We start from the raw sequence: 22,309 nt of genomic DNA, 5'->3' as shown, positions 1-22,309 counted from the left end.
TCATCCGAACCATTTCTCATATCTCTAGGAAGTTATCCTATGAGGAAATTTAGTTCAAGATTCTACAAAAATTCTTTGATAAAAAAAAATAATCTGACATTATGAAAGGGTGAGTTAACAATAAACTTTCGTCTCTCCCAACCGCGCGGTCAAATCAGGAATTTAAAAGTATTCTTTATAGGCAGTTCCTCACTTTCCTCTATACAAAACACTACATAGGAATAGCGTTACTGCCATCGCCGTATTATAACGCTTTCGTTACGTAATCTTCTATATATATATAAAAATATTTCAGCACCCTCCTCTCTTTTCATAAATATTGTAACTTTAGGAACATTTTTGTTATTATGAGAGTTCGTTTCATCCCCTGATTTATGTCGCTTATATTATATTTTTATATTGTGTTTAGCCACTGAGAGTGTTGCAAAATGGGCATGAAACGAACTTAGCTAGCTTTTGCAATCTTGGAAGAGTCCTTTTTATCCTTAAGAAACGGGGGCTTTTGGCTTATTTGTAGCTTGAAATTTTATTTTGATCTCAAGGAACATTATGGCCTACAATGTACGGAATTTTACAAGGATTAATAATATTTATAGGGAAGAGAATATGCAAGTACCAATTTCGTTTAATGTTCAGTAACTTGCCTTAACCTTGTAGCTTAACATGCAGATTCCCTATAGAGTTTTCACAAGAAGCGATATCTAGTTTACTAGGGAGAAGGTATAAGATGCCTAAGTATTCTCGCGCCATAGTCCCAGTCCCCCTTTCAAAACACAAGGGGGGGACGTAAAAGGAGGCCGGGCTATTTCGCCTCTCCTCAGTCGGAATTAAATACGTAATTTTCGTCATTCACGTCGCGCTGACGTGAGTTTTCAAGAACCAATGAGATGCTGGTTATAATTTAGAGACGGGGATTAACTCCGGACCTACGTTTGGACTGGAAATAAAGCTGGAAATGTGACGAAATTATACCTTCTCCCTAGTAAACTAGATATTGCTTCTTGGTTTTCAGTTAGTCACAAAATGATTTATTAAATATTACATTTATAGTTTCGACTATATAAATAATGTAACAACATTTTATACCACTTTTTGGCAAAGGCTAACTCTCTATTCCTATTGCCACATTTTCTCTGATGTCAGGGGGTCAAGATTCTGTCTCCCAACGTCTGTATAGAAGTGAAATTATGAAAATAGGGCACGCAATCATAATCGTCCAAATCTGGACCCAACTTCCGATTTCGTGAGCGCCATGGCCTTTTTAAAGGCTCTCTCGCAATTGTCAGGTGGACAACGTCCCGGTATAGCTACGTACAGTACAACCCCTCGTTGCAGTCACCACTTCCTCTAGTTATGCTTCACGGATTCCAGTAATAGTTTGTGGAGAAATAAACTCTCGTAGTATGTTCTGATTTTTTTATGCCTCCAAGTGAGTCAGTCTCCCCCCTTGTTCTGCCTTTCTGACAGTGTGAAACGCTAAAACCAATGTAATTTAGTTTATTAATAGGCCCTAAATGATTGTATCTCCATATTGTAACCGAAGTGATTACCGATTATACTTAACAAGTCTTAGAAGTGCCCGCAGGGGTAAAACTAATAAAAGGGTTTTAGGTTGCTTAAATTAGGCTTAGCTGAAAGAAAACATTGGTAATATATTTTTAGCGTCAATTATGGTTAGGTGTTTTTATTTTTGTAATGCGCATTTTATATAATGTACAAGGCTTAGCTTATTACGCATTTGGACATCTTGATGCATATTTAGGCCTAATTTTTAGGGTTAACAGGTAAAGGTATAACAGAAATTTGGCTTAGCTTAGCTTATTTGAACTCAGGACGCAAATTTAGGCCTAATTTTTAGGGTTAACAGGTAAAAGAATAACAGGACGCAGATTTTAGGCTTAATTTTTAAGGTTAAAGAAACACCTAACTCCAGTAATATATTTTCTAGTGTACGTAAACAATATTTGAAAAACATAGGCGTCATTCTCGAGATTTATTTATCTACTAGACAATGTTTACGTCTAGTCATCCATCTCCATCCTTCCCAAGGTTTATTTTTTCTTTAAAGCCAAACAGACATTTTTTTTATATATTGCTATTCTAAAAAGTGCGCCATTACTTTCAAAAACCACTTTTTTTTGGTTGCCCACCTAGAAGTTGAATTGACGCAAAATTACCAGTTTCGGGACAAATTCCGCCCTCATGACAACTCTATTAAGGTCCGAGTCTGATACTAAGCGAATTATAATGAACCCTCTAGATCATGTATTCAATTTTAAATCATATTTTATTTATTTTTTTTTTTACATTATCGCGAAACCTACACCGTACCGAATTATGACCATTTATATCAAAAAAAAAAAAAGTTTAGTAGGAGCGGTCATAACTTTCTCTAGCTCCGTAAAACCTTAGTAAAGTCAGTATCGTATAGAAAATACTACGTTTTTATGGCGTAAAACTAAAAGAAACCCCCTAAGCGAAATGAAAATTCGTGTAGTAAAATTTCCCGCTATTTAATTGGTTCGATTTTGGCGGTAAATGAACCACGTGACTATCTTCCCGCCTTTTCCATTGGGCGGGATAGTGTTTCTGCTTTTCGGAGTCTCGGCCGGTCGCCTTGGAGACGCGGCGTCACTATAGGTGGCGCGTTGGTAGAGAAGTTGCAAATTTAAAGTTGCCTGTGAGGCGCGCGCTCTACGGATCGTGGAAAGATTTAACCTGACTAAAAACGCGCTTGTTTATGTTGATCTTAACATTTCAGTAAAGAAACCATGTGTTGAATTTGATCATTAACTAATCCGGATCAAGTTAAAGTTGAATACAATTCATTGTGCTTGACTCTTCATGGATTAAAAATATTATAAACTTTGGTTAGTGCGGGACCATTTTTACCTTCGGTTGAGTTACCTGGCTGCCACAGAGTAACCTACCTGGGTTAGCCTCGGGCCCTGTCTACCTGTACTTTTTTATCTCTTATTGGGTAAGCTGTCTCTTTATACATTACGTACGCTTCGTAGCTATCGACCTTTTGCGTGTTATTTTATTGCATAGTTTAATTATCTTATCCTATAAATATGCCTGAAGTATATTGATAAAGTTGGCGCGTTTTCCTAACAATTAAATGTCAAAGAAATGTCATTTGTGACGTCACTTAATTTTATTAACGATTATTTATACATAATACAGCAGCAGAAGTGTACTGTGATAGGAAAATCTAAATATAGGCTTAAACATAATTTATGCTACTATGTTTGTTGTAGATAGTGGTTGAATTGAACTCGCAAATTACTGGCAACACTTGCCTGCATGCACACTTGTTCAAACGTTGCTAGTCAGTGAAAGTGTTTTAAACAAGCATTTTAATTAAAGTTAATGCACTTCAAAATGCCTAGAGATCATAGGATAAAAATCTAGTTATAATACAATCAAAATTAATTACTTAATTGATTCACCTACATCCCTCTCATCTTTTCCTAACTTATGACAAGCCGCATCCTTAATATAATATACCAAAATAAAACAAAAAGGAAATTACAAACATTTTTTCCTAGGTTTAAAACACGTGATGAAGGCATTTCCTTCCCATTCTTCCCTTTAAATATTACCATAAGGGGTGCAACTATAAATTAATGTATAATAAAATTTTATCAATTTAGATCATTTAGATTCCATTCTTCCCAAAAATAAAAATCGACAGGAAATCCTTAAAACCTTTAGGCCTTTTTTATTTTTTTCAAAAAAAGATTCTAGTTAGTTCGTCACTCCATCACCTTACATCAATATCTCGTTCTTCTTTTCTTTTCTATTTTGAAATTAAAATTTTTCTATATCCGATAATGTCCGTATAAAAATACTCGTGTTTTAACTTCCCCTCGTACAAAATAAAAACTAGTTGTTTAGGTTTTTTTAATAGTCTTATATTTGTAAGGAACTGGTTTCGATACGAAGAAGATGCTCGTCCGGTTGTAGTGAAATTAAGACGCTTTTTCGATCCCCTATCCATAACTAGTTTATCTACTTTAGTATCATCTTTCTTTCTTTTTAATGATTGCGTACTAAGCGTCTTGTAATTTTAATTTTTAACTACGTTTTAAGTCATTTTTATGTAAGCTTAGGTAGATGAGCGCTGTCTTAATTGTTGATGTACATATTAATTATGATATACGCAAGTTGTAATTGTTAAATAATAACAATCGAAGGGGTTAAATTAATTTAATTGTTAGTTTGAAGTTTTGTTAAGTCTTTTTTTTTGTTAATTTGAATTTCAGTTAAGCCTTATATTTTATAACCAATGTATCTTGAGCCTAATTGTTTAAAATCAAAATTTCTTAAGCTTAATTGTTTAAAATCAATATTTCTTAAGCCTTATTGCTTAAAATCAATATTTTCTTAAGCCTTATTGCTTAAAATCAATATTTTCTTAAGCCTTATTGCTTAAAATCAATATTTTCTTAAGCCTTATTGCTTAAAATCAATATTTTCTTAAGTTTAATTTTAATTATTTAAAACCCATATTTATTAAGCTGAATTATTTAAAATCAATATTTTATTGAGCCTAATTGTTTAAAATCAATATTTTCGTAAGGTTAATTATTTAAAACCCATATTTATTAAGCCTAATTATTTAAAATCAATATTTTATTAATCCTAATTATTTAAAATCAATATTAAATTTAAGCTAATTGTTTAAAATCAATATTTCTAAAGCCTAATTGTTTAAAAATCAATATTTCGTAACCTAATTGTTTAAAACCATCATCTTGTTAAGCCTAATTATAAAATCATATATAGGCTGTGGCATAAATCAAGATAACGTTATCGTAAACAATGCGATAAGAAAGAGGAAAAAACACAATCTCTAAACAGATTTTTATTTCCTCTTTTTCTTGCCTAAAATGTATCTTTCAGCTGTTGTTTTTGAATCTTGTTAGTTGCGCCCAATAACCTTTTTACGCGGTAAGGTCATCATATTGTTTCTTATATAGATCCCCTCCTAAGCCCAACCTAAAAATCTGAGCTTCAACAGATGGTTTTCGAAATGTTTACGCTCCTATTTCAAGTCAGTGCTCCCTAAGCTAGCTCCATCGGAACGTCGTAGAGTGAAAACAACCATCTTTCCCTTCCTAGTATATGGAAAAGGTTTTTTAACGAAAAACTTTACCAACCATTATTTAGGGGCGGGGGAGAACTGGAGAGAGACCCTTATACCCTGCTTGGGTGCTTGTATATATTTTATGGCGAGGGTCAGAGTTCAACTCAAACTCTGCCGGGTTGGTTGGGGTCTCCTTCTCCCTTCCTCTCTGGTGGTTTCATATTCATATATGCCTTCCTGTTTCAAACGGAAAACAGAGCGTAGAAACTTATCATATTACAGCTTAGTGGTTTTTAGTTTGATGTCTAGTTGCGCAACTAACTAACCATATTTATGACCCACAATGTTTCAGCTCAGAATCGTCGTAAATTTGTAAATAAAACTGGGATATCGTTAGGGCAAGAAGTGATATCTAGTTTATTAGGGAGAAGGTGTATATTCGCCACATTTCCAGCTTTATCTACAGTCCAAACGTATAGGTCCGGAGTTAATCCCCGCCTCTAAAATACGACCAGCATCTCATTGGTTCTTGAAAACCCACGTCAGCGCGACGCGAATGATTAAAATTACGTATTTTCCGACTGAGGAGAGGCGAAATAGTCCGACTTCCTTTAGCGTCCCCTCTTGTATTTTGAAAGGGGGCCTGGGACTACGGCGCGCGAATACTTAGGCATCTTATACCTTCTCCCTAGTAAACTAGATATCGCTTCTTGGTTAGGGTACACAAGTAACTAACTCCCTCCCTAAGGTTTTTGCTCTACAAGCTCTAGTTTCGCGTCATCGCGTCCCTTTTAAACATAAAGTTTAAGTGGCTTAATTTTGAAGGAGTGTGGTATATTCTAGAAATAATAATAATGCATAGTTTTCTGGCTAGGAGGATTCATACCACTAACACAAGGAGACCAGGTTACTTGGAGGACAAAAGTGAAGACTAAGTACTCTGGTCTCCTTGTGTAAATGGTATGAGTCCCCCTATCCTGAAAGCTATGTATTATGTCTATGAAAAACCTTTAAATCTGGTTGTATAGGTATTCTAAAGGCTTTCTCAGATGATACAACTTTTGAATGAACTAGATAGGTCAAAATTTTGGTGGTTCAACTTGTCCAACTTCTGTTCTCACGACCCAACTAGTTTTATCAACTCAAGTTGACTCATCTACATGGGTTAAAAAGATTTTTCTTCTTAATAAGCCTTAACTAATGCTCTATTTAATAATGACAATTAATGGAATCATAAAATATAAACATTTAGATTTTATGTCACAAATTAAACTTTGGAACTTGTACTTTAACTCAATTTTATTTTATATTTTTCTTTCAACAGAAATTCGAAAATGGAGATGACGTTCAGTTTTGCCATGTTTGATTTTTGTCTTTCAAAACTATGACGCCCAGTCCCGTACCACCGGGGGTACTATCCCCTCTAAGAGGGGGTGACCCTTCAGCAGCGGCGGCAGTGGCGACTTCCAATGACGCTGATTCGCACCACCATCATCACCATTTTGGGGCATCATCTGGTAACACCCAACCGTATCTTTCCAACAACCAATGTCGAAATTCAATGTCAATCAGCAATACAAAAGGACTATTAAATATGCCTGGACAAAACAACTGTTTCTTAAACAGCGCCGTTCAGGTAAGCGATCAAACTAGCTTCCTTTTTAGCACGTGTCACGATTTTATTTAATAAAAAAAAAACCCCGCAAAAAACCAACCAATGAAAGACATCCGGTGCTACTTAAGTATTTAGAATATAAGACACGAAGTAATTAGACGATATATATTTTTTAACAATAGGCTTGTAATTTTTCCATTGTTTCTGAGGATAGTTAGTAACGTTTTTGGCGCGCTCAATTCGCGTGCGTGCCACGTGCAACGGAAATCGAAAGGAGAACAGAACAGAACAGGCGCGTGTCATCTTTATTTTAATCTTCATCTACTTAAGATTAAGATGCCACGCGTCACAAAGTCACCCTCCTTCTCCCCATCTCTTGGACGACAGGAAATCGCTCCTCTAGTTACAATTAAGTTTAGAAAAATAATAATCTTCCCTTTTCGTGCGTCTACGTAGATCTATCAACCCCATATAAATTTAAAAACAATGGACACTCTAAGAAAAATAATTCAGAGCCTCTTAACGGATTTATATTTTTTCTTTTGAAAAGTAAATTATGCCACTTTTAATTTTTGACGAAGGGGATCCTCTGTTTAGCGAATTTTTAATTTTTTGTTTCATCAGAGAGTTTTGGTGGTTGCAAATTTAATTGAAAAACGTTGTAACCTCAAATCAAAGGATTAGGTAATTAGTACCCTGTTCCTAAGAAGTTAATTAACGTACATGCGAACATTGCGCCATTTTCTTGAAAGATCTTTGTTTATTTTCGTACGGTTTTTGGTCAAATCAGGGATAGATTTAATTTTAGAAGTAGGAATGGAGAACAGAGTAATCTGGGCGCGCGTCAGTCAAAGTCCCGGACCCCCCTTCCACGGGACGGAGGGGTATGAAAGAAGAGTCGGGTCATAGCGACAGAGGTAAAGAGGAATTACGTATTTTCGCCTTCCCCGTCAGCATCGTCAACAAAACGTAGTTCAAGTCAGCCAATAAGATAATTTAAACTTTTCGTTACGTGTTGGAGGGAGGGGCTCTATACTGGGCTATGAGTCGGACTGAAGTAAATACTAACCGTTCTCCATTCCTACTTATAAAATTAAGTCTATCCCTGGTCAAATACAATTTCTTAAAAAAAAAAAAAGAAACTAAAACGTTACACAGGTGTGTGCCGCGAAAAAAAAGCGTATAAGAAAATGAAATGTATAATTTTCTGGGTTAGTTGAATCAATTTAAAGTGAAGTAAGTCTTACACTTAAGTGTGCGCAGCTGCGTTTTCCAACATCTTTAAGAAGAGTTTCTGGTGGCTCTCCAGATGTTGGGGCAGTTCTACTGTATATTTGATGTTCAGGAAGACTGGGCCCCCCTTTCTCTCTCTCTCTCTCTGATCTTTATATTTACAATATAAGAAACTTGGATCAGAAAGACGTCTTTTTTATAGTATATCTATAAAAATCAAAAGAAAATACAGCTAGGTAGCCAGGTAGCCACAACCATCCACGAGTGGTTGCTAAAGCTAAAGTTGACACGACGCACCTGCTTTTTAACTTACAAATCACGTTTAACGAATTGAAACCAATAAAGGTAAAAGTAAATATACTACCTGGGATTCTGGGAATATACCTTATGTACCCGCTATACTATATTGAATCTAAATAACTGAACAAAACCAGTTCTCTCTCGCCCTAAATCTTTATTGCCCCCCCCCCTAAGAAACCTGGCAACCCTGCAGGCTTTGGCAGAAAAAAAAACACTTCTTAAGGTATAGAAAATAAACTGGGGGACAAGTTCACCTGGTAGTAGAGTCAACAGGTAAAGTAACGTGATTTCACTATTATCCCGGTATTAAAGGTAACGCAGTTAGTCTTGGCGCAGGTAATTCAGGTGAAACTGACGTTGTCGTTTTGGGATTGGAAGATTTTTTTTTTTTTTTGAGGTTGCGTAGTGAGTGGAGAGACTGAACCCACCACCGTCTGGTTGGTTGGATTTAATCATGCTTACCATGTCTTGATGTTTATCCCTAAGGGAGGGGGATAGAAGTTTCCTTCTAAACTTTCTCGGTTTTTAAGAAGCTACGCCATGCTTTGCTTTGATTTGCTTGCTGGTACCAAGAACCCATTATAGGTCCTGAGAACCTTACCTTCTTGGACTGTAAATGCCCTGATCGAAGGTTCTATTCCATGTTCTTGCTTTTCTTTGCTTGCTTGCTGGTACCAGTGTAGTAGCTCTTAGAGATCTAAAATGAGTGACTCTTCATACGGTCTCAGTTCTTCTATGGGTTCTTTGCTACTAGTACTGAGAAATACATATCTAATTGGTCCAAAAATGGGCCGGCCGCGACTTTTCTTTCCACTGTTATTTTAAATATTAGCCAAGGGGGATGTAACTTTGACATTAATGACACTTTCGTGACTTCAAATTTGCGTAGATTTAAAAGACAAGACGCGTGGATTGTCTGGCTGTCTTTCTTGAGGTTGAAAGGCAAAAGGAGGAGAAAAGTTCATTTATAAAGTACGGTTAGAGAGAGGTTGGGGTCATAATTTAGCGTGAAAAACTGTTATTTAACGTTAAAATCAACGAAATGAAATGCTTTGAATTTTCATCACGTTTTTGGGTTAAAATACAATACTTTATTCCCTTATTGAACCCTTTTTACTCAATAATAGACGCCCATTTTTATTCTTATTCCACTTCAAAACCAGATAAATAAATTTTCAAGTAAAGTAATTGAGAAGAACAGAAACGAAAGTGGTTTTGATTTTTATTTAGGCTAGACTCCACCCACGCGCGAAAAGTTTGGCGCCAATATTCCTTTTTTTTTTTGCGCGCGCGCGCTCTCGCTCTATTTTCGCGCCTTTTTTATTTTTCTTACTTAAGCCTATTTCTACTTTCAACCTCCCAATATATTTTTTCTTCTCTATATTTTTTATGATAATTATTTTTCCCGGGACTCGATTTGGCCTCTAACCTCTCTCTACCTGCAAAATCCCGGGACTCTCTCCCTTAATCTTTCAAGTCTAGCTAAGAAACCAGTTCTGAACTTCTTTTTTAACTTAGGACCCCTCATTTTGCCTCCCAAATATCAGGATTTGGGGAAAGGAGCTAGGACTAGACTTGGACTCCCTACTTGAATAGTGTATATGTTATTCAATACCCCCTATGGTTAGAACGTACGCTTGGAGCTGGAGCTGGATTTTAAATGTGTTTCTTGGGGTTCATATATTATTTTTTTTTTTTAATTTTACCCGGGGTTGAAGTGAACTTTGGTGTTATTATTGTAAGAAAAAGTTTTTCCAAGGCCCTAAGGTCTTACGGGGTCTTACATTGACCCTAGCTTACACGCTTATTATTGATCTGTAGATCAAAATTACCTCCTCTATAATCTTAAGGTATATGCAACGTCCACGTGCCTCTAATTATTATTCCCAAGTTGAAATGGTTTGGCAATGTAATTATATTCGATGGAGTCTGCCGCATATGTTTGGGGCACCTTTAAAGGTTTATACTGAATTGATATTCTAAGCCTAAAGTTAAGGAGGGAAATTATACATGATTAGGCTTAGGAAATTTTTGAAATGAGAATTACGTTTGTGGTTCATCGCTTCTAATTGGCTTTCCAACGTACTAAGAGAGAAAGCGCGCGCTAAAGTTTGAATATATTAGGCTTAGTGACTCTGAATGTTAGGCTTAACATAAAGATTTAGGTTTAAAATAATTTAGGGTTAAGAAACCTTCTATGTTTGAACTGAACCTAAGGAATAGAATACAATTCCAGATTAGGCTTAACCTTATTTGAGGTTTGAAATCTAATAAAGTTTCGCCCTAAAGTGTAAGATATATGATCATATATTGGCGTTCGAGTTAAATGTTTAAATTTAAAGTTAATGAGCAAGGAAAAACAACTTTCTCTCGATGCCAGTAGCTAACCAGAGTTAATAAACCAGTTCTTAGGCGTGGTAGAAATATCGAACTCTTCATTTAGTTTAAACCTAGCTAGCTCCTGTCATGTTTTTCTTACATATACTTAAAAACATGAGTGGATAAGACTATCGTAGATATATAGGAAAAACGTGAGCCATTTTTAATGAAAATTGGTTAGGGTTAACTTGAAGTGGGTCCACGATTTCCAACCGTGAAGAAAACACGAAAATTAATTAAGTGAAAAACGTGCCTAACTAACCAAGCAACCAACTAAAGGAGATTTAAAATTTTGGTCAAACATTTTTACAATTCAGATTTAAGTCTGGCTCTTAATTATTACTTCGTCTGCTGGCTGTACCCTTTTGAATTTTAATTATTTAAAGAGAAGGTGAAAGTGAACTAAACTTAATTCCTTAAGTTGTTAATCCTACGTAACTATTTATGAGTTAGCCATAAGTTTACAAGATATCTTCCATAAGTATGACACTTCCTATACTTCGTAATACTAGAGACTTACAGCTCGAGCTAGTTCGAGAACGACAAGCGAGATTTGATTAACTACACTCGGTTGTTAATTTTGCAGTCCATCTTCTCCTATTTAGCCTGTTCTAAGCCTTTGACAGCGCCTCACCATGCTTATTCGCTTTACTAGAATCTATGACCTACGTTGTCACTTCATGACAAGCTCCAGTTTCTAAGTTACCAGTGACAAACTTATGGTAGGAACATATCTTATGAACTTGTGAGAGTTAAGCCTAATTCAATATTGTTAAGCCTTCGAACCTTCAAGAGGCATTAAACACGAGGTATATCTGACAGTTTTTAAACCCGAATTTTAAACCGCAATGCACGATCCACAGTGTGTGTATAAGACCTTGGCTATTGAAAGCCGTAAAAATACAGACGTACTTAAGAAAATCCTTTCCCTAGTGACTTTACGTCGAGACCGCTTTAAGGTTATCAGATGGAAACAATTCCGATTCCCTGTATGTGTGTGAGTGTGAGAGAAAGAACTGGCAGCTTATTTTCTTTCTTAACGTAATATCGAACGAACGTGTCCCCAATCCAAATAACCTCCCAAAAAAAGCCTCTATAGTCTAGGCCTAGTAGTACACTATAGATCCCAAAAAGAAAGAAGCCATTTAAGGGTCGACTCTCGCTTCTGCTGTACCAAAATCGGGAACCAAAAGTCTAATACCATCCATATCAAAGTGGGTGTATAATCAATGGGCCTCCAGTGTGTGAGTGTGTGTGTGAGCCCACGGTTTCAAATATACAGTCTTAGACAATAAAATCGGTAGCTATATATGTCTGTCTTTCTCGATACAACGTAGAAATAAATTCATCTGAAGTATTAATTTATTGATTGGAGCCCTTTTTGTTATGGTTCTGGCTGGCAACATCAAGGGGACTTTAAGATTTCATGTACGGGTTACTCAGGGTTGCCGCAGTTCAAGAAACTTCAAAATGGGCCCGAAAGGTCTGGGAATTTCAAAACGGGCCCAAAAGTTAAAAAAATACAAGGGAAAGCCAGGGAATTTCAAAATTGGGCCCAAAAGCTCAGGGAAAACCTGGGAAAGTCGGGGTATTTCAAAATGGGTCCAAAAGATCAGGGAAAAACCTGGGAAAGTCGGGGTATTTCAAAATGGGTCCAAAAGATCAGGGAAAAACCTGGGAAAGTCGGGGTATTTCAAAATGGGTCCAAAAGATCAGGGAAAAACCTGGGAAAGTCAGGGTATTTCAAAATGGGTCCAAAAGGTCTCGTAATTTCAAAACGGGCCCAAAATTAAAAAAAAAATAAGAGAAAGCCAGGGAATTTCAAAATGGGCCTAAAAGCTCAGGGAAAACCTGGGAAAGTCAGGGTATTTCAAAATGGGTCCAAAAGACCAGGGAAAACCTGGGAAAGTCAGGGTATTTCAAAATGGGTCCAAAAGACCAGGGAAAAATCTGGGAAAGTCAGGGTATTTCAAAATGGGTCCAAAAGACCAGGGAAAAATCTGGGAAAGTCAGGGTATTTCAAAATGGGTCCAAAATGTCAGGGAAAACCCTGGGGAATTAAAGAAATCTCAAAATCGGCCCAAAAAGTTCAAGGAAAACCTGGAAAAGTCAGGGAATTTGAACCTAAAAATTTTATAGCAACAACCCTGTTACTGTTAATAATCACATTGGCTGGTGACCGATTAATGTCCCCAATAACAGCGCGCCCTTAAGAGTGTAAATTGTTATTATAACTTCGGGTGAATAAGTGTTCATTTATTTCTGAAGCTGCTAATAATTTTCTAGGGCTTTAATCAAAATGTGATATCGTTGATATGAGTCACATCAGATAGAGTAAATGTAGGAGCAAGTAGGGACCATTCTTCTTTGGTCTTTAATTATGGGCGTCAGAGTGACTGTCCATGCACTATCTGCAGCAGTCACTAGCCGTGCATGGTGGGTTAACTTTTTTCTTGGGTTCTTTTCTCGAACAGAGGACGGCGAACTCTTACGTAAGAGGTTAGACCTGGTGTGCCCTTAACTACAAAGTAGTGGCATTTGAGACATTGAGGAGAGATTTAGTTCATTGGAAAGTTATACGGAGGTGCTGATTCTCTATAACCCAGAAAAAAAATGAAATGGGCACCGAGGGATTTATTTTGAGATAGGATAGGGGATTTCATGGCTTTTAAAAATCCATTTGGGTTTGGGTGGATGCGTCCATGGGGTGTCCATGGGGTCGCGTATGTCTGGAGATCATCTCTAAGAAATATTTTTGACAGCAACCCCGGTACTTAGTTGATCACCTTAGAAGATTACGAGCAGCAAAGTTGAAGAACTTTTCTTTCCTTGACTTGCCTATTTTCATATAAGTAAACAAACCCACGTTGGGGAAAAATAAAATATCATACATTTTGGAAGGGATTTCGTTCTGATTTTTCTGGTTCTCCCGTTCACCGTGGTTTTAACTTGCATTGTAATATTGTTTCGAACAATATTACTTCAATGGAAAAATATCAAGTTTTTTCAAAGGCTATTTTCAACTTTTTCTGATATGAAAACCGGTCTTTAGAATATCAGATATTGTTACAAAAGTTTCCCAGAATATTTACGCATTTATCTAAGTAATCTAGGCCGTATTCTTTTTTCTTTCGAATTACGGTGTGGTAATAAATACTTAAAAATCGATTTGAATAATGATTGCGATTAGCCTAAATTGTGTCCTCAAAAACCTTTCTTACGATTTTAAAATATTGTTTACGTGTCAATTAAACTTGTACTTAAGAAAATAGTATACTTAAATGGTTATAAATAAGTTAAGGTTTTTAAAGGCATATCTTTATACAGGGTGTTTGTGAAAGGTCCATCAATAATGAAAGGGCGTATTTATTGGGCCATTTTGAGTCGAAAATGTTCTATGACATTTTTCCGTCCGGGCCACTGTTTTCAAGTTATGATTGGAGTAATTTACGGATGACCCCTTAAATTTAATTAGGAAATTGAAAGACAGCGCTAATTTAATGAAGGGGTCATCCCTAAAATATTCAAATCATAACTCGAAAACCGTGGCTCGGACGGCAAAATGTCATAGAACATTTTCGACTCAAAATGGCCCAATAAATACGCCCTTTCATTAGTGATGGACTTTTCACAAACACCCTGTATAAGAGAATCATCTGATTTGTTCGTGGACAGTGGGCGATCGAGGGGCTGATCACTCTGTGTAATCGTTGTACATGGCTACGTTTAATCTTTAAAAGCCCTGCCCTTGACAGCGCTAAAATAATTACACCATAGCTGTAATCGGTGTTCATTGATTCTGACAGTGATTAGCCCCTCGTGGGCGATACACGCCCCCTTGATTTTTTTGTAGTTTTAAATACTAAATTACATTTATACGCCTTTGCGTAGAGTTTGTTGAAGGGTGGGTGATTTATAAAATCCTTCAGATATTTCCCTCGATGTATTACTATACAAATAGGTCTTAAATTTTCCTATTCACCCTCCCTTTAAAACACTAATATCCAATTAAGTATATCTATATGAAGAGAAAAAGGCACCACACCTTAATTATCTGAAAATCATTTTATTTCTCAAAGCCAATTTAATGAACGGTTAGCTTTTGAAAGGACTCAACTCTATTGTATTCCAGGATCGTAAATTATATTGATTAATAACAATAGCGTCTGTCATTTTTATTTTTGGTCACAGGTATTGTGGCATTTGGACATATTTCGTCGAAGTTTTCGCGAATTGACCGGTCACGCTTGTATGGCGGAATCATGTATATTTTGCGCTTTAAAAGTAAGTAATTAAGACTTGGTTATAATCTTAAGGTACTTAAAAAAATAGGCTTAACATTATAACCTTTGCCCCTTGCCAAAACAAGGAACTCTTCGCGCAGTTTCAGTACAGTCGAGAAACTGCTTTGCCACCTGATGCATTGCGAAGAGCCTTAGCCGAAACATTTTTTGACCAGAGACGTTTTCAGTTGGGGTTTATGGATGACGCAGCGGAATGTTTCGTTAGTATTCTTATTTAAGCTTAATTAGGCTTAGGTGTTTAAATCTAATCGCTGTTTCTGATGGGGTTATGATTAGGAAAACATATTACTCCGCATTCACTGTCATATTGCCAGTCAGGAGTCGGAGGATATGTGTAGCGCGGGACATTGTATTCCCCATCAAAAATTCGCCATGACACTAGTTGAACAAGTAAGATGAGTGATAGGTTGAGACGTTAGGGTTAGGTCGGAACTGTGTTTTTAATCTTGGGTTGCGATTGGTTGTAGACTGTATGCCACGCTTGCGGGGCTACTTCCGAACCGTTACCATTTAGTCAAATGGTACACTACGTCTCGGCTTCGGCTTTATGTACGCAAGCGCGATTGGCTAAACAAAAGGGGATACAAGCGTCAGACGCTTTTGGTATGCTGATGAAAACGGCCGGAGGAATGGGTGACGTAAGAGATTGTCCAAGTACTTGCGGGGCCAAAATACAAATACAAAAAACATTGATGAATAATCCCGAAATTTGTACGTAACTATGTGAAAAAGCGCTTAAGATAAAATATTTGGCCCTAACGGTTGCGTTTGATTGTTGTGTTACAGTAAGCGTGGGTCTTGTGTGGGACTCGGAAAGACCGACATTGGACCATATTATGGACGTATTTGATACGATAGGCTTAACTATAAAACTTAACGACGTCTTCCATTCCGTGGTGGATAAAACTTGGGCATGCGCCACTGTACATAATTTAGTCGGCGTCGTGACGTACTACGGGAAACATTACTCTACATTTTTCTTTCATTCCAAACTGGGTGTTTGGATCTATTTCGATGACGCGGCCGTTAGAGAGGTACGTCAACATCGTGGCGATAGCGCAAAACCTTAGGTCCAATAAACTAACGCGCGAGAAATATTTCAGATTGGCCCACATTGGGAACAAGTCGTGGAAAAATGTCGTCGCGGACATTTTCAACCATTGCTTCTGTTATACGCCGATCCGAATGGTACCCCGGTATCAGTTGGTTCGGCACCAAGGTTAATTACTTACATACCTGGTCAGAAGAAAATACCAGGACCAAACCCTCTCAATGGTCGTCTAAGTCGGTCAGGGACGCCTTCCGATTTATTGTGCAACGGATTGACGCCAACGCCTCACATGACCTATCTCAACGCCGACCCGGTTACCAATACCGAGTCGGGGTCCCGCTCCCTGGAAGAAAACTGTACTTGTCGCGATGACAAACGAAGTTACGAAGAATGCGACATTCACGGTACATATATCAGTCGCAAGGCGGTGGAACACGTCCTCAACTTCCAAAAGCTTCAAAGACAAAGGTCGCTCAATGGTAGCTTTACTTCGGGACACGGATCAGTCGGTTCAAGGAACAGTAGTAGCAGTTTGGAATCGTTCGAGAATAATAACACCCTCCAGCAACAACAGCAACAAATACAGCAATCGCAGCAACAAAAAATTAACCCCGTCATGGATAACAATAAGGTCAAAGGACAGCTAACGCATCCACCATTGGGGATGACGGTGAACCTCCCCAGAAGACGGGACTCTGGTAATTGGAGCGGGGATCGAAATAGCGCCAGTTCAGCTAGCAGTACGTCATTGGACAACCCATATGCCTTCAATGTGCCTGGAAGACGGTAAGCCTTACATCTTTTTTATTACTAGTTGAAAGGAACGTTTCCCTAACTTAAGTCGGTTACCTATAGACCTTTTTATGCACCTGGTCAAATGTTGAAGAACCGATTAGATCCTAGCCTGATTTTATCAGACCAAGGATATGACTCGTTCTCTTTGTCAAGTACCGATAGTTATCCGTCAATTGGCAACGCGTCGCCTTTGAGAATTGATAATAGATTAGGTCAGATTCTAGAGAATGTCCAGTTAGACCTACCCAATGGTGCTAAAACAAAACACAACTCTGATATGAACCAACATAATGCATCCCAAGCTAAGCAACATCTTGGTAAGTACACCCGCAATTATGTCCTTACGCTTCATACGATAGGGCGACAAAGTTAAGGTTCTCGACTTCCTTGTTTAGCATGTATGGAGGATTGTGATAAGTTATGCGCGGAAGCCGATTTGCTGTTGAAAAAATCCAACGAAAAAGAGCAGGAGGGTGATTTAGCCATGGCGGCGTTATACAGCGATGCTGCAGCGGGTATGTTGTCATTTCACTGATTTCCGGTCGCGTTTCTCTCTCTAAATTTTGGTATTAATCTTGTAGCGAAAGCTAGACAAGCCATGGACGCGCCATACAACAACGCGCAGTCTATGGTGGCAGCGAAGATGAAACACAGTTTATGCGTCATGCGGTCTTCCAACATTCACAGACGTATCAAAGAAGCCGAAGCTGAGGAACGTAAAAGGCAGAAAGAACAACAGGGCGCGCTTGAAATTCACCATCATAGGCAATCAAGTAGGGACAGCAACCATAGTCGACATAGCCGACAAAGTAGCCGCGACAGTACAAAACTTAGTGGTTCATTAAGTAAATCAACTGGTAGTAGCCATTCGCGTCAAGGTTCGGTTGAGAATTTTGAGAAACTTGGACGCGGAATAGAGATTTACGCGACTTTACCCAAGAAGGGTGGTAAGAAAAAGTCCTGTTCTTACGAAGATGTCTTGTCCACGAACTTGTCCGAAGAGTTAAATTGCAAAACGGATCTCAGTAACCCAGCCAGTCCCCAAACACCCGTGGTTGCGCGGACATCTAAGAAAATTACCAACGACATTTCCGAGTTTTTCTACTCAAAGGACCCACCAGAAACGACCGGGGACTATTGGACGCGTCAAGAACCACAGTGTCCTCAACAGAAATCTAATAAGAGTCCGTTAAATCGAACATTATCCGGACCAGCAAATTTGAAAGATACGTCCGAACCAGTTAAAGACTTGTCACAAAGCAAGAAGCAACATAAAATCCGACGAAAACTTATGGGTGGACTAATGCGAAGGAAGAATCGCAGTCTTCCCGATCTCAGGGAAGGACAGGACCAAAGCGACGGCGGCAAATCGTCCGCTTATGATGATTCGGAGATTGTATTGGGTCTAATTTCCCCCAAATCGCGGGAAAGAAAGATGATAAACTTAACTACGAATGGTGCAACGTCGGATTATCTTTCCGAGGACAATTCGTACGTTAGTCGCGGTTTTCACCAACCCCACCGAGCTTTTGTCAACAGGGACTTTTACCAACGTCCCTTGTTGATGAAAGTAAACCCACCGAAGGTTGAAAACATCGCGACTGAATCTCCGGAACGTGTTCCAATGACGGCATCAGTTCAAGTACAACAACCACCTCGGGTAACGCCGACAGACTTTGGTACAAATAACTATCAACAGAACAAACCGGAAGTCATTTACCAAAACCAGATGGTTCATAACCAATTGGTGAGACAACGAGCCTTAGAACAACAACAACAACAGCAGCAGCAACAACAACGCGTCGTGTCCAACGAAAGAACATTAACGTACGACTCTTTGATGAGTCCCATGGTCGAACGAAGGGTAATGGCCTCTATAACATCACCTAAGCCACCCGTCCGGGAATCCAGTTTATACCGCGATTGTAATTTGTCCAAGAGGAAGCCCTTAACAGCCAGCGTTGAGGAATTACCCGTAGCCAATAGCAGCTTCTTGGCAGAGTTACAAGCGAAAAGGAGTCAAATCCTTGAAAGTAATCCGTCCAATAAGACGAGTACCAACAACGAAACGACAAAAGGTAATTGGTTGGAGGAATTGCAGAAGAAACAACAAGAACTGTTGCAGTCAAAGCAAAAGGAGGTTGAAGTTACTAAACAACCAACGAACGCGCCACAAGTCTTGACGCAACACCAAAGCCCGAATCAGTTGGTAAGTCTTTGTGTTTTTAACCTTTTAGTAACCCACTCAGTGTGGCTCTAGTACTGAAGTGACATTTTGTGTACTTTTAAAGCAGGGCTTTGATGTACCAGACGGGGTGGCGTACCCCTCGCAACATCAAACTCCTACGTACAATAACGCGCACGCGCAACATAAACCCCTGCAGCGTAACGACAGCGAATCCAAATCTGTTAAAGATTTGGCGTCGCGTTTCGAACACATACTTTACGTCAAACCTCAAACGTTACCTCAACCAGAAGTGGTTAACAATAATAACAAACAAAACGATTTAAGAGACATCAATTCCCGCGCGCCTAAAGCCTTAAATGAAAGAACAAACTTGGTTCCTGGTAGATTATTTACCCTAACATCTACCATGACGCAGCAAGCGACGCACTATCCATCCGCTTACAGTCCAACCAGTCCTACTCAAAGTTGTCACGTCAACGAATCATCCAATGACATTCGATCATCTCCGTCTGTTCCCATTCCCAACGCGGCGCTACGCGATCCTAGTCCCATGACGCACCTAAACGGTGGTCACAAACTGTCCCCCAGTCCGCAAGAATGCGATTTGAGACGCCCACAAAGACCCCCGGATTACGAAACGGCCATACAAAGGCTAGGTTTAATTCGGGACATCCGTAGCGCGTCTCCTATGGAGCGAACTAACAACGCTTCGTGTCTCGAATCGCCAACACTGAACGTTACAGTCCCTCAACAGGAACTGCCTAAAAAGAATCGCGGTACCAAAAAGAGTGTGACGTTCTCGGACCAAGTGGTCCTTGTAGCTTGCGCGGATGACGAGGAAAGCGATTATCTCCCTAACCCTTTGCTGGAACGCGTTTATAAGCAACATAGTATGAGGACAGAATCGGATCAAGTTGCCCAACAGAACTCCGTTGATGACACTGTCTTGTGTAACTTGTGCCATCAGCAGAGGGTTAAAGTTCAGACGGTATACTGCCCCGATTGTTCGTTTTATGTCGCGAGGTTTAGCCCTAAAAAGTAAACCCAAGGTAATAAGGTTCACAATCGGTTCTGTGATAAGTTAAATGATCATACAAGCCATGCCATCACGTCATTATTAATAAGGACATTGTCAACTTCAGGCCATCTCCAACTGATCTCAAAATTAAAAATTTATATAAGTACCTTAATTAACATACAAAAATATTTTATGTTGTTGTGTTGTAAAATATGTTCTAAATAGCAGTATTTTTCTACAAACATTTTTTAATTACTTTAGCGTTGTTAAATCATTTGTTTCTCAACTCCATTACCCCCATCCCCATTTTAAATATTAATTTCATGTTTCGTTTGTTTTGTCACATGTTATTGGGTAAAGTTCGACCATAAGTTAATAAAAATCCGATATCAGCGTAAGTTTGTAACTGAGATGCGCATACTTATGAGGTCTATTGGATTATTGACTTATATCAAGGTTTTACCCCCAAAAATTGTAAATAAATATTTTTAGACTAATTTGAAAAAGGTTTTTATTACGACAAAATATATTTCAATTTGTAATATTTTCAGTTTCATGTTTTTCACAAGATATTTCATCAAAATTATGAGAATCTTCCAAAGTTAATGAATCATTCTTGGGCTTGGCACCTTTTCTTGAAGGTAAGGCTTGAAGTAAGCTCTCTTCCCAGCTCATTCCATTAGCTACTTCTAATATAATCTCAAAAACTATCCGCGGAACAATTAATATTTTAAATTAAAAAAAAAAAAGCTCTGACATAATTAGTTTAATCAGAGAAGTGAGATGAGACTAGAAGTACTGAGCTAACCAAATTCTTAATTCACTTGGCGAAAGTGAATATTCTTGATAAGACACCAACGGTTGGCCCTCTAGTGGCGGTTTCAGAATTTCCCCTCCAAAACGTGAGACGCTCGCGGTGGTAGACGGCCGAACTAGATTCAAGCACCCGCGTCCGTGTTCCGCGACTTTAGGTTGAGGGGAAGGGGGTAGGAAATGTTTTTTGGAACTCGACCATTTTTTTCTCTCTAGCGTAGGCGCGATTGAAGCGGCATAAAATCCTCAAATTTGTTCACTAGTGCCAGGATCTACTATCAATGCTAGAGCCCTTCACTTCTAGTCTCATCTCACTTCTGGTTTAATCTTACCATGATTAATGGTCAAAACATGCCTTGTTTTCAAGTCTAAATATTGATTTATGGGTAATTTTCCATGGGAAACTTCATTTTTAATTGCTAAGTCGTAGCAATGTCCCTTTGATTAGATTTAATTTAGGTTAATTGTTAGAACATTTAAAGTTAATTACGTGATTAATACTTTTTGGTGATTATGGTCCACTAGACCTCCAATGATATAAGCTTTAGTTTCATCTAACTTTTCAATTGTATTAGGTGAATCACTAGTTAAATATACTATATCCTCTTTTTTAAAAACATGAGTATAATGATCCTCTTCGTAATTAACCTAATTAAACGCATTATTAAGTATTTAAACTTAATTTTAAAGTTATAGTTATAATTGAACTCACATCCCAATTTAAACAGCCTTCTTTAGAAGCCAAAACGTTTTTACTTTCCCCATTAAAACTTGTAAGGTAGAACTATTAAGTTTAATTGATATTAGATTAACTTTAATTATAGAATATTTAATTAAGAGGTAAGATACCTGTAGAGGTTTCTCAGCCCGTCTATTTGCTGCGTAACATCTTTCAACTTGTTTTATAACCCTATTTATATCCTAGCAAGTTTAAATTCAATTTGATACATTAGCCCATAAGATAATCACTTAAGTAATTTAATTAACTTACTAGAGGGTTCATTAAGTCATCAAATGATAAATCAACAGCTATTCTTAATTTGCATTCAGAATCTTTCATAGCAAGCTTTCTCAACTTTTTAGGTGGTTCTAACCCTTTTTCTATCTCCTCACGTAGTTTTTGTCTCTTTAATTTCTTTTTTTCTCTTTCTAAAGCCCTATTTTAGATTTTTAATAACTTTTCGCTAATTATCGCATGCAATACGCTTTAATTTGGATTAAACATAAGCTTAGTTTCAATTAATAAACTGACACATACCTTATAATTTTTCGTTTCTCTTCCCATTTTTCTCGTTTCGCTATCTTTTTAAGTTGCTTTTTCGAAAGAGTTGGTTTATTTTCTACGACATTTTGCGCTAAATCTTGTTCATTTTTCTTGGTTTCAGTTTCAGTTCGGAGATTTAAATCTCCCACATCTTTAGCAGCGTGTTCGTCCATTGCGTATATGACGTCACATTGACAATAAAACCCTATTTTAGTATCTTTATGGTAGTTTTTATACTAAACCTCTTATTTTTATTG

General features: G+C 37.9%; 2 protein-coding genes across 2 annotated transcripts; one reads left to right on the top strand and one right to left on the bottom strand.

The window, feature by feature from the left end:
• The first annotated feature begins 2,612 nt into the window (after positions 1–2,612).
• Positions 2,613–20,481, top strand: ec (ubiquitin specific peptidase echinus). The gene is made up of 12 exons (XM_089848547.1): positions 2,613–2,980; positions 6,417–6,728; positions 14,811–14,903; positions 14,989–15,123; positions 15,200–15,313; positions 15,391–15,634; positions 15,710–15,957; positions 16,027–16,760; positions 16,830–17,086; positions 17,165–17,284; positions 17,351–18,978; positions 19,061–20,481. Exons 2-12 carry the CDS (start codon positions 6,477–6,479, stop codon positions 19,997–19,999), a joined length of 4,764 nt encoding a protein of 1,587 aa, XP_089704673.1. The 5' UTR covers positions 2,613–2,980; positions 6,417–6,476; the 3' UTR covers positions 20,000–20,481.
• On the bottom strand, positions 20,461–22,260 carry LOC149651557 (tRNA methyltransferase 10 homolog A). The gene is made up of 7 exons (XM_089848554.1): positions 22,047–22,260; positions 21,780–21,945; positions 21,638–21,709; positions 21,501–21,572; positions 21,290–21,436; positions 21,121–21,226; positions 20,461–20,682 (listed from the first exon to the last, which is right to left on the bottom strand). The coding sequence occupies exons 1-7, from the start codon at positions 22,223–22,225 to the stop codon at positions 20,507–20,509; spliced, it is 918 nt and encodes a 305-aa protein (XP_089704680.1). The 5' UTR covers positions 22,226–22,260; the 3' UTR covers positions 20,461–20,506.
• Positions 22,261–22,309: the final 49 nt, after the last annotated feature.

This window comes from Phalangium opilio, unplaced genomic scaffold (assembly GCF_054372755.1).
Source record: "Phalangium opilio isolate 3A_F unplaced genomic scaffold, DU_Popi_V2 ptg000082l_1, whole genome shotgun sequence".
NCBI classification, from domain to species: Eukaryota; Metazoa; Arthropoda; class Arachnida; order Opiliones; family Phalangiidae; genus Phalangium; species Phalangium opilio.
Note: the sequence above shows the minus strand (reverse complement) of the source record. Positions and strands in the feature narration are given on the sequence as shown.

Excerpts from the sequence above, each read along its gene's own strand:
- ec (XM_089848547.1), top strand. The coding sequence starts at position 6,477 with ATGACGCCCAGTCCCGTACCACCGGGGGTACTATCCCCTCTAAGAGGG. Across the intron at positions 6,729-14,810 it reads TCTTAAACAGCGCCGTTCAG|GTATTGTGGCATTTGGACAT; the intron begins GTAAGCGATCAA and ends TTTTGGTCACAG. Across the intron at positions 18,979-19,060 it reads ACCAAAGCCCGAATCAGTTG|CAGGGCTTTGATGTACCAGA; the intron begins GTAAGTCTTTGT and ends GTACTTTTAAAG.
- LOC149651557 (XM_089848554.1), bottom strand. The coding sequence starts at position 22,225 with ATGGACGAACACGCTGCTAAAGATGTGGGAGATTTAAATCTCCGAACT. Across the intron at positions 21,946-22,046 it reads GAGAAACGAAAAATTATAAG|GGCTTTAGAAAGAGAAAAAA; the intron begins GTATGTGTCAGT and ends AATCTAAAATAG. Across the intron at positions 21,437-21,500 it reads AAGGCTGTTTAAATTGGGAT|GTTAATTACGAAGAGGATCA; the intron begins GTGAGTTCAATT and ends GCGTTTAATTAG.